Source organism: Seriola lalandi, unplaced genomic scaffold (genome assembly GCF_002814215.2).
Source record: "Seriola lalandi dorsalis isolate HSWRI2012SDOR001 ecotype SW California unplaced genomic scaffold, Sedor1 jcf7180002054791, whole genome shotgun sequence".
In the NCBI taxonomy this organism is placed as follows: Eukaryota; Metazoa; Chordata; class Actinopteri; order Carangiformes; family Carangidae; genus Seriola; species Seriola lalandi.
Window position 1 is genome coordinate 74069 of NW_019525344.1, and position 15850 is coordinate 89918.

The window sequence follows — 15850 nt, forward strand, 5'->3', positions numbered from 1 at the left end:
CACAGTTGAAAGCTCTTACATTTGCTCTTTGGTTTACAGGCTGCAAGGAAGATCATGAAACAAACAAAAGAACCAAAGTAAAGGACCTTTCCACTCTAATGAGTAAATAAGTCACTAAAGCAAAAGCAAAAGCTTCTGCTAAGGATTTAAATAAAGTATAATATCAGTTTTATATACCATATCTGTCATACAAGTACTGTCAAAGAATCTATTACAAAACTTTTTTTTCTACATGAGAATATAAAGACACTGTTCATTATTCATAAAATATAAATAAAGTGTGTAGAACACATTTCATAATATTGTGATTATTTAGAATATGATCATTGTCTCCACTATAGGCTGATGTGACAAGGTTCTGCCTGAGGACACAGCCATGGGGAATTTGAACTGAGCTGCTCCAAACAGGGAAAACTAGTAAAAACTGAGAGGACTGGCTCAATATATCAGTCACATAACTTTTAGTTGTGTACTGTAAGGGATGGGTGTTGTTATGTTGAACTTTTCCGGTTTTATGCCTCACACTCTTCATGATGTAAACAGGAGCTGTAAACACATGGTGCCTCTCTGAAATCCCTCCTCTTCCTGGAATGGATCAGAACATGATAGCCCCTCCCACATCTCCCTGCTTTCCGAAACAGACAGTCCCATTCAGTCCAGATGTTTCCTGCTTCCCGCCTCTTTCGTAGATCTGCCCGTGTACAGATGGGTGTAATCAACATGATGCAAAGGGAAGCCCCATTCACTGCAGATCAGCAAATGAACATGAAGAAAGGGAACTAAGCTACAGTTTGGATCAGTTCACATTTCTTATCTTGTATGTGAAAGTGAAACTATTTTACATCCACTGTCTCTCTGAGTTGAAATGGCGCAGCAACAAAACCTGATGGATCGGAAGAAACTTTGCTGCTCGATATGTTTGGATCTACTGAAGGATCCAGTGACTATTCCCTGTGGACACAACTACTGTAAGAACTGTATTAACAGCCACTGGGACGAAGAGGATCAGAAAGAAATCCACAGCTGTCCTCAGTGCAGACAGACCTTCCGACCGAGACCTGTCCTGGTGAAAAACACCATGTTAGCAGATTTAGTGGAGGAACTGAAGAAGACTGGACTCCAAGCTGCTCCAGCTGATCACTGCTATGCCGGACCTGAAGATGTGGCCTGTGATTTCTGCACTGGGAGAAAGCTGAAAGCTCTCAGGTCCTGTCTGCAGTGTCTGGTCTCTTACTGTGAGCAGCACCTCCAGCCTCACTATGAATCTCCTGCCTTTGAAAAACACAAGCTGGTCAACCCCTCAAGGAAGCTCCAGGAGAACATCTGTACTCGCCATGGTATAGCGATGAAGATTTTCTGCCGTTCTGATCAGCAGTGTATCTGTTATCTCTGCTCCATGGATGAACATAAAGACCACAACACAGTCTTGGCCTCAGCAGAGCGGTGTGAGAGGCAGGGGGAGCTTGTAATGAGTCGACAGAAGATCCAGCAGAGGATCCAGGACAGGGAGAAAGATGTGAAGGTGCTTCAGCAGGAGGTGGAGGCTACCAATCGCTCTGCTGATAAAGCAGTGAAGAACACAGAGAAGATCTTCACTCAGCTGGTCCGTCTTCTGAAGAATAGAAGCTCTGATGTGAAGCAGCAGATCAGATCCCGGCAGAAATCAGAAGTCAGTCGGGCCAAAGAGCTTCAGGAGAAGCTGCAGAAGGAGCTTGTTGAGCTGAGGAGGAGAGACACTGAGCTGGAGCGGCTCTTACACACAGAGGACCACATTCAGTTTCTACATAATTACCCCTCATTGTCATGTCTCAATAAATCTACAAACGCAGCCAGCATCAACATCTGTCCACTGCGATACTTTGAGGATGTGATGGCAGCTGTGTCAGAGGTCAAATATAAACTACAGGACATTCTTAGTGATGTATGGACCAAAATCTCACTGACAGAGAATGAAGTGGATGTTTTACTGCCACCAGCAGAGCCCAAGGCCAGAGCTGAATTCTTAAGATATTCACAACAAATCACACTGGATCCAAACACGGCAAATACACGGCTGCTATTATCTGAGGGGAACAGAAAAGCAACAGTGATGAGTGACAAACAGACGTATTCTAGTCACCAAGACAGATTCACTGACATGTTTCAGGTCCTGAGCAGAGAGAGCCTGAGTGGACGTCATTACTGGGAGGTGGAGAGAAGCAGATACGAAGTTTCGGTAGCAGTCACATACAAGGACATCAGCAGAACAGGATATGAAAGTGGATTTGGAAATGATGATAAGTCGTGGGCTTTAGAGTGTTTTAACAACAGCTATGAATTCAGACATAACAGTATTATTACTTTTATCTCAGGCCCTCAGTCCTCCAGAGTAGGAGTGTACCTGGATCACAGAGCAGGTGTTCTGTCCTTCTACAGCGTCTCTGAAACCACGACTCTCCTCCACAGAGTCCAGACCACATTCACTCAGCCTCTCCATCAGGGACTTGGCGTTTTTGGTTTCAATGGGGATGGATCTGCTGCTGAGCTCTGCAAGTTTGAGTAGACAGAAGTTTAAAGGCAGTGAGGGGCGTGGGTCAGAGATTCAACTTGCTTCATGATTCACTAATTGTTGATTTGATTTAATTACAGTTATTGCTTTTTCTTTTACTTTGATTTATGTCATTTATCATTAAATTCAGGAAATATGAACCACAACTGCATAACTATTGCCTAAACATAAAGCCATGCAAATGCATCTGTCAGCAGACATTACTATGGTTTTGGCTCATGAAGTACTTCAGGGGTTTTTGCATTGTTTGGATACTGCAGCTGTTCCTCTTTCTTTGGAAAGAATATTATGAATTTTTTTTTTAAATAATCGTTAAAAAAAACGTATTATACTGGATTGATGAAAGTTCAGAGTTGCTTCTGTCACACTAATAAACTCTTTCCTACTACAAAGTATTGGTTTCAGGTATAAACTCGGAACTTGAAGGGCACTTTCAGCATAGCAAAGCCATAGTGCAATTATTGCACAGATCAAATGAACATTTGCACTTTCATTGTGGATTAAAGTAAGATTTAATGTGATTTTTTAAATATAAATCTGATTGGATTGTGTACAGTTATCACAATTAACAAATAAACTTAATATTGACAGTTTGGCCTCTTGATCATGATGTTCACTCTGGATTGCACTTCATACAAAACACAGACAACTTAAAGCAAACAGCTGCCTTAAAATCGTGAGTTTACGGTTTGTTGTACAGTTTTGATGAACTTGTACATTATTTGGGTACTTTCATTTTATTCAACTTATACTCTTATATTCTTGACTGCATTCAGAGACAAACATGCTTTTAGAAACATTTATCTGACAGCTTTAGATTCTGCATAAAAAAGGAGTGTGATGCATTGTTTAATACCCAACAGTATTTGCAATCAATACAATATTATAATTAACTTTTGATATTTAAGTACAATTTGCCTTTTGAATGTATTGCCCTTTTATTATAGTATAATTTTTTTTTTACTGATTTATGTATTTATTTATTTATCATATATGACAAATAACCTATGTTATCAAGATGGTCTCATGATAAATGTGATGAAATGTACGTAACATGGTAACACAGAAGGTTTGACGTGCTCATTTTGTTTTTAAAAAAATTTACGACGTTCAAAAGGTAAGTGGAACCTTTGTTGATGTAGGAGACCGGAATGTTTTGGTGTAGCACTTGAGAACACGGAAGTGAAGCGCTGCGCCTGTTTGTGTTTATGTTTTCGCCCTCGCCCGGATCGTCAATACAATCTGACTAAAACCATGGCCGTGAGCGCCGTCCACCTGGAGTCAGACGCCTTCCTCGTGTGCATGAATCACGCGCTGAGCACAGAGAAAGAAGAGGTGATGGGTTTGTGCATCGGAGAGGTGGAAATCAGCCGGATCGTCCACATCCACTCCGTCATCATCCTCCGCCGCTCGGACAAGAGGAAGGACCGGGTGGAGATCTCCCCGGAGCAGCTGTCAGCGGCCTCCACGGAGGCGGAGAGGCTGGCCGACATGACGGGCAGGCCTATGCGGGTGGTCGGCTGGTACCACTCCCACCCGCACATCACAGTGTGGCCCTCCCACGTCGACGTGCGGACCCAGGCCATGTACCAGATGCTGGATCAGTGCTTCGTGGGCCTCATCTTCTCCTGCTTCATCGAGGATAAGAACACCAAGACGGGCCGGGTGCTGTACACCTGCTTCCAGTCCGTGCAGGCGCAGAAGGGCTCCGAGTACGAGCGGGTGGAGATCCCGATCCACGTCGTGCCCCGCGAAGCCATCGGCAAGGTGTGCCTGGAGTCGGCCGTAGAGCTGCCGCGGATCCTCTGCCAGGAAGAGCAGGACACGTACCGCAAGATCCACAGCCTGGCGCACCTGGACCCGGTCACCAAGATCCACAACGGCTCTGTGTTCACCAAGAACCTGTGCAGCCAGATGTCTGCGGTGAGCGGGCCGCTGCTGCAGTGGCTGGAGGACCGGCTGGAGCAGAACAAGCAGAGCATCGTGGAGCTGCAGCAGGAGAAGGAGAAGCTGCTGCAGGAGCTGGCTGCTCTGTGAGCCGGCAGGACACGGAGGGTGGAGGAGGACAGTCCAGAGACCGCTATCAGGTCTTTGTGTGTTGTTCGAGAGAGGGAAATGACCCACTGGTTTACTTGTTTTACCTTCGTTACTACTTTCTCACCTTATTGAACATCGATTCTTTTTTGGTACCTTACAAAAAGCCTTGACATGACAGGTATTTCCATGATCGATTAATCTGCTGACTGTTTTCTTGATTAATTCATTTATTCTTTGATCTATGAGTGAAAAGTTTCCATCAGAAACTCCCGGAGCCCAGAACAGGTCTTGTTTTGTGTGGTGATGAGTCCAGAACTCAAAGATGTTCAGTGTACAAATGCTCTCAAACAGCTTTAAATCCTCACACCCGAGAGGCTGCAACCAGAACACTACTGGCAGTTTGGAAAATCATTTTCTCTTATTAATCCATAATCAAAATGGTTGCAGATTACTTTTTTAATTGACGATTCACTGTTACAATTTTGTCATCCTTACAGCTGGTAACTAATGTCTGGTCAGATGTGTCCTTGCTGTAGTTTGCTAAGTATTATTTTTTGATCAGATAGTTGCTGATTTAAATAATTACTTTGAAAACCTGTTTGTATCTTACTGTGGTAAAGTTCTTGTAACGCTCTTTTTGAGATGAGACAAAAAGGTTTCGTTGAAAGAAAAAGATTTGTCTAACTGAGGTATCAAAAGGTATTGGCATTTAATTATAGATTAATCTGCCAATTTCTTTTCTCAATTATCTGATTATTGCTTGGTCTGTAAAATATATAAAAAAATGCTCTTCACAATATCCTAAAGCCCAGTGTGACCTCCGCATTAGCTGGTTGTGTCTGACAAACAATCCAAAACCCAAAGACCTTCTGATATTTAATGTTCTCTCACATGAGATGAAGAACAGCAGCAAGTCACCACAACTGGAAGCTAAAAACTATGATGATGATGATGATGATGATGTTTGACCTTATTGCTTTAGAAATAAATTCATCCTTTCATAACTTGTGCACACAATAATGAACAGTTTCACATCATGTCCAGCGCTTCTTCCAGGCTGCTGCTGGTTTCCATTGATTTCAGGTTTCAGACTGTGTCACTTACTCTTTTAATACTGCGTCTGTGCTTAGGGGGACAGCGCTGCAAATGATCAGGTAATATTGGATTTATAGAATTTATCTGATCAATTACACTACCTGGCCAAAAGTAAATGGTCACCACAGTCCACATTTGTTAGTGTGCTTTGACCTCGACCTGTTAGTTTCTACAAAGGGAAAGTTTGATGCCACATAGTGCAGTTATATATCAGACAATACTGCGCTCCCGACAAACACAGCAGTTTGTGTTGTGATCCTTTCCTGTTTCACCATGGCAGGTGGCCGTGTGCACAAAGCCTGGTTCATAAAGAGATAGCTTCCCTTTTTGCTGTAAAAGAACTCCTGACCTCAACCCCATCCAGTAGCGTTGGGATGAACTGGAACATGAGACTTAAGAGCTAGACTTTATCACCCAGCTTCAGTGCACGACCTCGCTAATGCTCCTCTGGCTCACTGGGAGAAAATTCCTGCAGTCAGGTTCTAAAATCTTGTGGAAAGCCTGGAACCAGAGGAGTGGCTGTTATAGCAGCAGATGAATGGTCATGGGTTTAGGATGACATGTTTAACTATCACGTATGGCTGTAATCTTTAGGTATCCAATTGTACATTAATTAGTCAGGTATTCAATTCTTCCAAAAATAAGATGTTCTTACCTGGTTGTAACTGGATGGAAAATGTTAACCATAGAAACAAATGGTAAATTAGAAGGAAATGATGGTGGAAAACATTAAGCAATTTATGGTAAATGGGTAAAAACACTCAAAACTAGAGTTATCGCTCTCAGTCAGAGCTGACCGAGCCTGTTGATGGGCGAGTGACAAAGACAATGTGCCTTTAGACTAATGAAAGTGATTATTGTAGATACTGTAAAATGTATATGAAGGTCATGAGATGTAAAGTACGTGTGGGTGGTTGCATACCATCAATGCCATTTGACTTTTCTTCACCCGTTCACTGTTTATACGCTTTGCCTTTTTTTTGCTCTGTCTTGTCTCATCACAGATTCAAACCCTGATGTGTGTTCTTCACTGAATGTGAGCATCTGTAAAATAAAACATATTTTGTTACTACACTGGGACCCAAAGATACACAGACTTCACTGTCACTGCACTTCAGTTCTGAAACAATGGGGTAATAAAACTTACTGTTCACTTTCAAATATTAGGTAATCGTTTCAGGTATTTAAAGTAAAGCAGAACTGATGAATATTAGCAGAGGACAGCTTTTCGAACAGGGCTGACATGTACGCTGTACATGTGTATGTGGTTTCCAGTGGCACCAGCTGTGAGTAAGTTCAAACCGAGGCTTCGTTAGCGCTATAACTAAGGCGGAGTCTAACACACGGCTTAATCAGTACAGGCTGCACCTCACAAACTAGTCTTTATGTCGAGATTTGTTGTTACTAAATATCAACACACAGTGACTGTCAGGTGTTAATTATTATAGTAACTCCTACTAAAGTTAACTTGCTGACATAATCAGATCTGAAACTTGATTTACACTGGACAAAAAAAAACACAACATACCTCATATTACAAAAGGCCATGCCAGTAACATTTGACTTAACGAGTCAATAATGTCAGTTAAGTTACAATAGTCAGACATTTCCCGCTGTATGACTTTGATTTACTCGGAGACACACATTTCTCCATGTATGCAGACATAAATAAAACAAAGTCTAATAAATCTGTGCCTCTGAAGCTTGTGATGCTACAGTTTCTATCTGTGCACACAGCTGACTGCTCCTGCTGGATGAAGAATATTTGTTCCTCCAGTTCAGCTACTGAGACCCAGCATCCATTTCATGCTTGGTGTCTGAAATCACTCCATTTACTTTACAGTGCACTACATTTGTGTCCATGATATAGTGTCCTGCAAAATTCTCCCTGCTGCAGTTCAGTGCATTATTTTGTTCTGGCTCCTTCACTGTTTATTTGTTTGGACTTCTTGGTCGTGTCTGAGTTTTACCACCAGGTGTCCCCCTTGGCTTAGTTTTCCCCTTGGTGTCAGGTATCTTCTTCATCTGTGTTGATTGGTGTTCTCATGTGTTTAGACCTGTTTCCCAGTTCTACCGTTTTTTCACCTCTGTTTTTTCAATTTTGTGTCTTGTTGTTGACCTGCAGTGTTTCTGTAGAGTCGTTTTAATTCAGTTTAAACCATTGTCTGTTTGTTGTTTGAAGACCTTTGACCTCTATTAGTTATTATTATTCAGCCTCCGGAACGTGGTTTCCTGCTCCAGCCTCCTCTGAAGCTTTTTGACTTGACTCACTTCAATTTTCTGTTGGGATCTGATCTTCACTCATCACCTGCCATACATCTGTGAAACTGGTAGTTAATAGACACGTTTCTTTAAAGGAAGCACTTCTTAGTGAGGCTAGAGCTATTCACAGTGAGTAGTAACTAAGTAAGAAACTACAGACAAATCTTTCACATGGGGCAAGATGGCAACACTGTCATTATGTGCAGCTAATAGGCACAGAAAGGGCTCTTCTCAGCACCTGTATAATTAAGTCATACTGGCTTTGCCTTTACCACATGGACCCCATTATACAGTTTTTTTTTTTTTTTTTTACTTTTTCCACTGTCACCTTATCAGTGAATCCAGGACACGCTTCAGGCAGAATATTTGAATTTCCTTTATTTGCATGTACCAGCATCACAGCAGGCAATCTTATCTTAGATCTCAGCCGGGCTGAGGGTTAGGGTTAGGGTTATACATAGGAAAATCCAGCTTGAGCTGGTCACAAGCTCAATTGTCTGACTGGCTCCTGATTAGCCTATCTGTACTTTTGTATTTCTTAGGAACACGTGTACCTTTTTAGCCCTCCAAAAAGTACACAGTCACTTTGATGTTCAATGATTGGCCCTAGGAAGGAAATATTGGTGTAGATTGTACCTTGATGGACAGAAATGAACTCCTACTGTACCCTTATTTCTGGCATTGTGTGTGGGGTCACTGTAGGCAAGCCCAAATGTAGGCTGCCCATTTATTATTCTAAACAGTTAAATACGGAAATGAGACGAGAAATGGAAATCTGTGAACCAAAATATTTTATCTAATGGTGTACTTTTTATTATTAAAGACCGGACAGGAAGGAGAAGAGAGTGGGAAAGAAAGATTAAGGGAGTAAAAACTGAAGCGAGGGGAGTGAGAAATTAAGTGGAAATGTAAAGAGAAGGAAATGAGGAAATAAGGAAGACAAGTGAAGGAAGGAAAGGAAGAAAGACTGGAGGAAAAGAAAAAGTTAGGTCTTAGTCAGTTTCTAATTGTTAATAGTACTAACACTAACACTAAGTTCCAGTATGACTGTGACATTAAAAGTTAATAGTCTTTTAGCTCTTTACTATATTAAATAAGAGGAAACGTGCATTAACTTCATTTCATTCACTTAAATTTATGGAAAACAAATCAACTTTATTGATTGACTGAGTTCACACATCCAATCAGTACAGCAATCGTTTTGTCAACAGATGCGCTATTTCATTCAGTCAGCCTGTTACTACCTGATTATTGAAAATATCGATTACATTTTTACTGCAGTCAAACACATTTATAAAATGACAGGAATAAAACAAACATATCACATATTTGTACGCTATATTCTATATTGAGGGTCATACAGTGGTAGATAATTCCAAAATATTACAACATTAATGCAAATATACAATGAACAGGAGAACTACTGAAGAATCGGTTTTGGTCATTCCATTTACATTCACTTTATACACACAAACAGCATGTTACACACGTATGGAAAATCAGCCATTGTCCTACTGATGAATCAAAAATAATGATTAAAACATAACTCACTAACAGAACAACTGGTAGAAGACACATTATTCAGCTGTGATTAAAAATGAAACTTAACTCACTTACTTAACTCAGGCAGGAGAATTGGAACAGACAGAGGAGGAAATGTTATATATAGACCACAGAGAGGGTTACATGTTCATATGATATTTGTCGATTCAGCTTTCATCACTAAATGCGTAACAGTGAATCAAACGTAATCTCATTTGTGAAATCTTCTTTTCTATTTGCTGTTCTAAACAACTGATGTTTGCTGGTGAAATCAACTGTAATTCATTTACTTGACTTCACAAAACTCTGCAGTGGATCCAAAATAACAAACACCAAGTCCAACATGGAGCGGTTGAGTGAATGTGGTCTGGACTTTGTGGAGGAGAGTGATAGTTTTAGATACTTCATAGAAAGACAGAATACCTGCCTTGTGATCCATGAACACTCCTATTGTGGAGGACTGACGGCCTGCAAAGTTGACTTTGTTGCCTTTATGTTTGAAAGTGTAGTTGCCATTGGAGGAACACTCTAATACCCAAGACTTGCCATCGTTTCCAAACACACTTTCTGTTCCTGTTCTGGCAATATCCTTGTATGCGACAGCTATTGAAACTCCCAGTCCAGTCCACTGTACTTCCCAGTAACAACGTCCGGTTAGATGTTGTCTGCTTAGAACCTGAGACTTGTGCATGAATCTTTCTGGGTGTTGACTATATGACTGTGAAGTTTTCACTGAGATTGCTTTTCTCTTATCTTCTGATAATGTCAGTTGTGTGTTTGCCGTGTTTGGATTCAGCATGAGCTGATTCTTGTGAACTGCATATTGTGAAAATTCAGCTTTGGTCTTTGGGTTTTGCGGCAGTAAAACATCCACTTCCGTTACTGTCAGTGAGATCCTCCTCCATTCCCCAATGTAGTTTCTCAGCAGTTTATCTCTGGTCTCTGACACAGCTGTTGTCACATTATCAAAATACTGCAGAGGTTGAGGATTAAAGGTAGGTAAGACAGGAAGTTTATTGAGAGGTGACAACGAGATGTACCTGTGCAGAAAGTGGATTTGATCCTGTGTGCGTGTGAGCTTTCCCAGCTCAGTGTCTTTCCTCTTCAGCTCAACAAGCTCCTGCTTCAGCTTCGCCTGAAGCTCTTTGGCCCGACTCACTTCAATATCCTGCTGGGATCTGATCTTACTCTTGACAGCAGAGCTTTCTCTCATGATGAGATTGACCAGCTCAGTGGACAAATTTTCATTTTTTATCACTGCTTTATCTGCAGAGCGATTTATATACTCCACCTCCTGCTGAAGTATCTTCACATGATTCTCTTGGGCCTGGATTCTTCTTTGGATTTCTTGCCGACTCGGGCCGAGCTCTCTCTGCTTCTTTGTCATTTCTGCTGCAGCAGAGACGGTGTCGTGGCCTTTATGCTCACTGATGGCGCAGAGATAACAGATACACTGCTGATCAGTGCGGCAGAAAATCTTCATCACCTCACTGTGACGAGAGCAGGTATTCTCCTGGAGATTTGCAGAAGCTTCAATTAGCTTGTGTTTTTTAATGGAACCACTTTATAGTGAGGTTCGAGGTGCTGCTCACAGTAAGAGACCAGACACTGCAGACAGGACTTTCTGGCTTTCCGTTTTCTCCCAGGGCACAAATCACACGCCACATCTCCAGCTCCAGCATGATCAATTGGTTCAGTGGAGGGTCTTGTCTTCTTCAGTTCCTTCACTAAATCTGCCAACATGGTGTTTTTCACCAGGGCAGGTCTTGTTTGGAAGGTCTGTCTGCACTGAGGACAGCTGTAGACATCCTCCTCTTCCTCTGTGCGCCAGTGGCTGGTAATACATTTTCTGCAGTAGCTGTGTCCACAGGGAATAGTCACTGGGTCCTCCAGTAGATCCAAACAGAGGGAACAGCAGAATTTTTCCCGGTCAAGCTCAAGTCCTTGCTGCGCCATTTCACCTCTCACTGATAGTGAATAAGATAGAAACTCTGAATATTAAACTGACAGCCAAGATATAAAAGGGAGTGGTTTCCTGGTATAGCTTCATTCCAGAAAGAGGAGTGGTTTGGTCAAGTTAGTCCATGTTCATTGGACCTTGTTTACTATGTTTACTTGTTACTGTGGTGACTTTGTTATGAAGTCACTGATAGGCCAGAAGAGGATTACTAAATGTTGTCAGAGCGTTTCTATTGAAAGCGGTGCAGCTTGCCTAATCTTTATGGTACTGGTCACATGATGCTCTCATTGAGACTGGAGTCAGTCAGAGAGATGCAAATACTCAGTGAACGACAACAGGAGAGACATATAAACTATCTCAGCAAAATACATCTTTACTTAACGTGTTTCATAATTTTATTGAATTTGTTCTATTTTTCTAGAAATGTGTGTTTATCCCTGGCTCTGTTGAGCTCCATGTTAATGAATGTTAATGAATGTTATGTTCCTGAACAATGACCAAGACTAAGGGTTAAGCCCGGTTCAGCTTTTTACCCCTGCTGCATCAGTGCACGGGGCCTCATTGGAATGAGTGGGTCTGCACACACATTAACGGTGTGCAACAACAATCTCTGTCTTGGTTTGTTAACTCTAATATTTTCCTAAACGGCCTGGTTTTCTGTCTGAAAAGTCTTCCTTTGAACTGTAACATGGACGTCTATCTATCGGACGTCTTTTTTTCTATAAGAAAAAAATGTAAGGACTATTTTTTTTTAAATCATTTTCAATACTTTCATTTTCCTTTACTGTTCATTTTGGTTGGACTTCTTAGTCATGTCTGTGTTTTACCATCAGGTGTCCTCCTTGCTTTAGTTTCCCCTTGGTGACTTTTGTCTTTGTCTAAATTGATCATCTGTGTTTAGACCTGTTTAATTTCTCAAGTTTCTTTCACTTTGTTGCTGAGTTTTCGGAGGTGTCTTGGTTTTATGCCTCTTGGTGACTGAAGAACATCTCTTTGACCTCAGTGACTCAAGCGTGTCTCACAGTTTCTGTTGTTGTTGTTGCGAGTATCTTTGGGGAGTGTCGCTGTGACAACCGTCTCCAGCGGGTTGTCGTCAGTGTTGTGCAGTCCACAGTTAGACTGTGACTATACATTTTAATTTCTATGCTCTTTGTTATTTATGATGCTGTGTTGAAAGATGCAGAATCTACCCACTGCTGTGAACTTGTAGCTTCATCTGCGGTGGTGGTTTTAGTGTTTGTTTAGCTCTGTTCGTACCAAATACAAAGTTCAAACAGAAAACATGCAAATGTTCTCCAATCACAGCTCTTCAGTGTTTCCATCTTCTACAATATTGCTTCTTCTGTGATGCCTTTCCTATATTCCTAGATACCTCTCAACATTAAGGCTTCACTCAACTGGGATTTAGGGGAAAAGTGGTAAAAGTTATTGCCCACTGTCATATTAGTTTGACATTTTCTGCATCAGATTCGATAGTTTGCTGAAAGAACACTCGAAGAATACTTCAAATACTCTTAGAAATGACTTTATTGAGTGACTTTGTTCGTACTGTATATAAATCCTGGTAAAGGTCTCTGGCTCAATCTACATATTAATTTTAATCACAAAGTTCACAATGTCTGTTAAACCGGTGAGTCAGCACTCAAGAGGAAAATGATTTAGAGTGCTACTCCGTTAAAGGCTGTTTGATGGAAAAGAAAGACCGAACAATATTATAGCAACGATGCAAATACAATAAAATCAGTTTTAGGCAACATACAGCACATATGCAGATATTTGCATGAGGATGAATGTTTATTGGTGTTCTGTCTCGGCCGTGTAATGGAAAAGAAAGAGTGATACACAACATACAGTAGAATATATTTATATAGGAATAAATGTTTATTTCTATCATCAACTGCTCTGTCACTGTGATGTGAAATGTCATCTGTTTCCTGGGGGAAATACATTTCAGTAGCATGTGTCTAGTAGAGCTCACACAGCTCAGCTGTTGATCCAAAATAGTTAACCCCAAGTCCAGCGTAGAGAGGCTGAGCGAATGTGGTCTGGACTCTGTGCAGGAGAGTCATGGTTTCAGAGACGCTGTAGAAAGACAGAACACCTGCTCTGTGATCCAGGTACACTCCTACTCTGGAGGACTGAGGGCCTGAGACGGCAGCGCTGATCTTGTTTTGTTTTGACTGATAATCACCAAAGAAGGGACACTCTAACGACCACGACTTATCATTGTTTCCAAATCCACTGTCATCTCCTGTTCTGCTGATGTCCTTGTATGTGACTGCTACTGAAACTCCTCCTCCACTCCACTCCACCTCCCAGTAACAACGTCTGGTCAGACTCTCTCTGCTCAGGACCTGAAACATGTCAGTGAATCTGTCCGGCTGAGGAGAATACAGCTGAGACACTTCCATATTTGTTGCTTTTCTGTTCCCTTCAGATAGTGCCACCTCTGTGTGAGCCGTGTTTGGATCCAGTGTGATTTGTTTTGAATATTGTAAGAATTCAGCTCTGGTCTTTGGTTCTGCTGGTGGCAGTAAAACGTCCGCATCAGTATCTGTCAGCGATCTGTCGTTCATACAGATCTTCATCCAGTCTTCTTTAAGGATGTCCTGTAGTTTATCTCCGACCTCTGACACAGCCGCCGTCACATCCTCAAAGCATCGCGGAGGACGTATGTTGATGCTGGGTGAGTTTGTAGATTCAGTGAGATTTGACAGTGATGGGAAATTATGGAATAACTGAGTGTGGTCCTCTGTCTGTGAGAGTTTCTCCAGCTCAGCATCTTTCCTCCTCAGCTCAGTGATCTCCTGCTGGAGCTTCTTCTGAAGCTCTTTGACTCGACTCAATTCGTTTTTTTGTCGAGATTTGATCAGGTGCTTCACTCCAGAGCTTCTTTTCCTGATAACATGCACCAGTTCATTGAAGATCTCATCACTGTCCCTCACTGCTTTATCAGCAGAGCGATTGATAGCCTCCACCTCCTGCTGAAGCACCACCACATCTTTCTCCCTGTCCTGGATTCTCTGCTGGATCTTTTGCCAGCTTGCCCCAAGTTCCTTTTGCCTCTCAGTCGTTTCTGCTGCAGCAGAGACGGTGTCGTGGCCTTTATGTTCATTAATGGAGCAGAGATAACAGATACACTGCTGATCAGTGCGGCAGAAAATCTTCATTACCTCACTGTGACGGGAGCAAACGTTCTCTTGAATATTTGCTGATGGATTTACCAGCTTGTGCTTCTTTAATGGAGCAACCTCGTAGTGAGGCTGGAGGTGCTGCTCACAGGAAGACACCTGACACTGCAGACAGGACTTTGCAGCCTTTCGCTTTCTCCCAGTGCAGAAATCACAGGCCACGTCATCAGGTCCGGCATAGCAGTGATCAGCTGGAGCAGCTTGGAGTCCAGTCTTCTTCACTTCCTCCACTAACTCTGCTAACATGGTGTTTTTCACCAGGACGGGTCTTGATCTGAAGGTCTGTCTGCACTGAGGACAGCTGTGTCTTTTCTTCTGACACTTTTCTTCCCAGAAGCTTTTGATACAGTTCTTGCAGTAGTTGTGTCCACAGGGAATAGTCACTGGATCCTTCAGTAGATCCAAACAGATCGAACAGCAGAGTTTTTCCTCGTTCAGCTGAATTCCTTGCTGCGCCATTTCAACAGACAGCGGAAGTTGCACTGTGACTGAACAGTGTCACTGACAGAGAAAACGGGACGGTGATTAATCCGCGGTGTTCTCTGTGTTATATTCTTGTGGAGCACGAGTGTTGTTCTAATCGATCCCGGTTCAAAGACTTCATCTACCCACACTGAAAGTAATCTCTCTCCTCCCGTTTGGGGGCGTGGCCGCTTGGGACTGCCAAGTATCCCTAAATGCATTTCGCACCAAACAGCAGCAACGGCGGGGACTTTGATTTTTCAGACCGGGAACTAACTCTGATTTGGAATATGTGCGGAGTTCATCCAAATAATGTCTGTTCGGAAATTCGCTCTGGCGCTTTCAGGGGTGAGAGCGGCGGTCACCGCGGCAGTTCGCTGCCCCGCTCCTGAGATCACTGACCGGGACAAAGAGTCATGTGCGAGGGCAAGGCCAGGCTCTGTCGTCTGTAGCGTTTTTGATATTGAATTAAAATAAAAATATTTGTTGTTTGTTGTATTGTTCCACATTTACAGAACCTAAAAACCTGAAACAGTGACGTGCGGTGAGATTCATGGCTGGTGAGGCACTGACTTCATCACAGTCAGATTTACAAACATTTGATTGGCTGCAGTTAACGGGTTATGTTTAAAAGCTCATACCAGCATTCAAACACATACAAACTGTAGCACACAAAAAAGCACATTTAATAAAAAAAAAACGTTATTATGGTCTTACCTTTACTTATAAATGAAGTCCATGCGCCGCTCCTTC

The 15850-nt window shown here is 42.1% G+C and overlaps 3 protein-coding genes and 1 pseudogene across 3 annotated transcripts; 2 read left to right on the forward strand and 2 right to left on the reverse strand.

Annotated features, from left to right (window-relative positions):
- Positions 1-669: 669 nt before the first annotated feature.
- On the forward strand, positions 670-3138 carry LOC111669330 (E3 ubiquitin/ISG15 ligase TRIM25-like). Its single transcript, XM_023425593.2, has one exon. It carries the CDS (start codon positions 866-868, stop codon positions 2540-2542), a length of 1677 nt encoding a protein of 558 aa, XP_023281361.1. The 5' UTR covers positions 670-865; the 3' UTR covers positions 2543-3138.
- Positions 3139-3722: 584 nt separating this feature from the next.
- On the forward strand, positions 3723-6754 carry brcc3 (BRCA1/BRCA2-containing complex, subunit 3). The gene has a single exon (XM_023425610.2). It carries the CDS (start codon positions 3803-3805, stop codon positions 4583-4585), a length of 783 nt encoding a protein of 260 aa, XP_023281378.1. The 5' UTR covers positions 3723-3802; the 3' UTR covers positions 4586-6754.
- A 2322-nt stretch (positions 6755-9076) lies between these two features.
- Positions 9077-11622, reverse strand: LOC111669339 (E3 ubiquitin/ISG15 ligase TRIM25-like; annotated as a pseudogene).
- Positions 11623-12953: 1331 nt separating this feature from the next.
- Positions 12954-15278, reverse strand: LOC111669325 (tripartite motif-containing protein 16-like). The gene has a single exon (XM_023425589.2). The coding sequence runs from the start codon at positions 15092-15094 to the stop codon at positions 13409-13411; it is 1686 nt and encodes a 561-aa protein (XP_023281357.1). The 5' UTR covers positions 15095-15278; the 3' UTR covers positions 12954-13408.
- Positions 15279-15850: the final 572 nt, after the last annotated feature.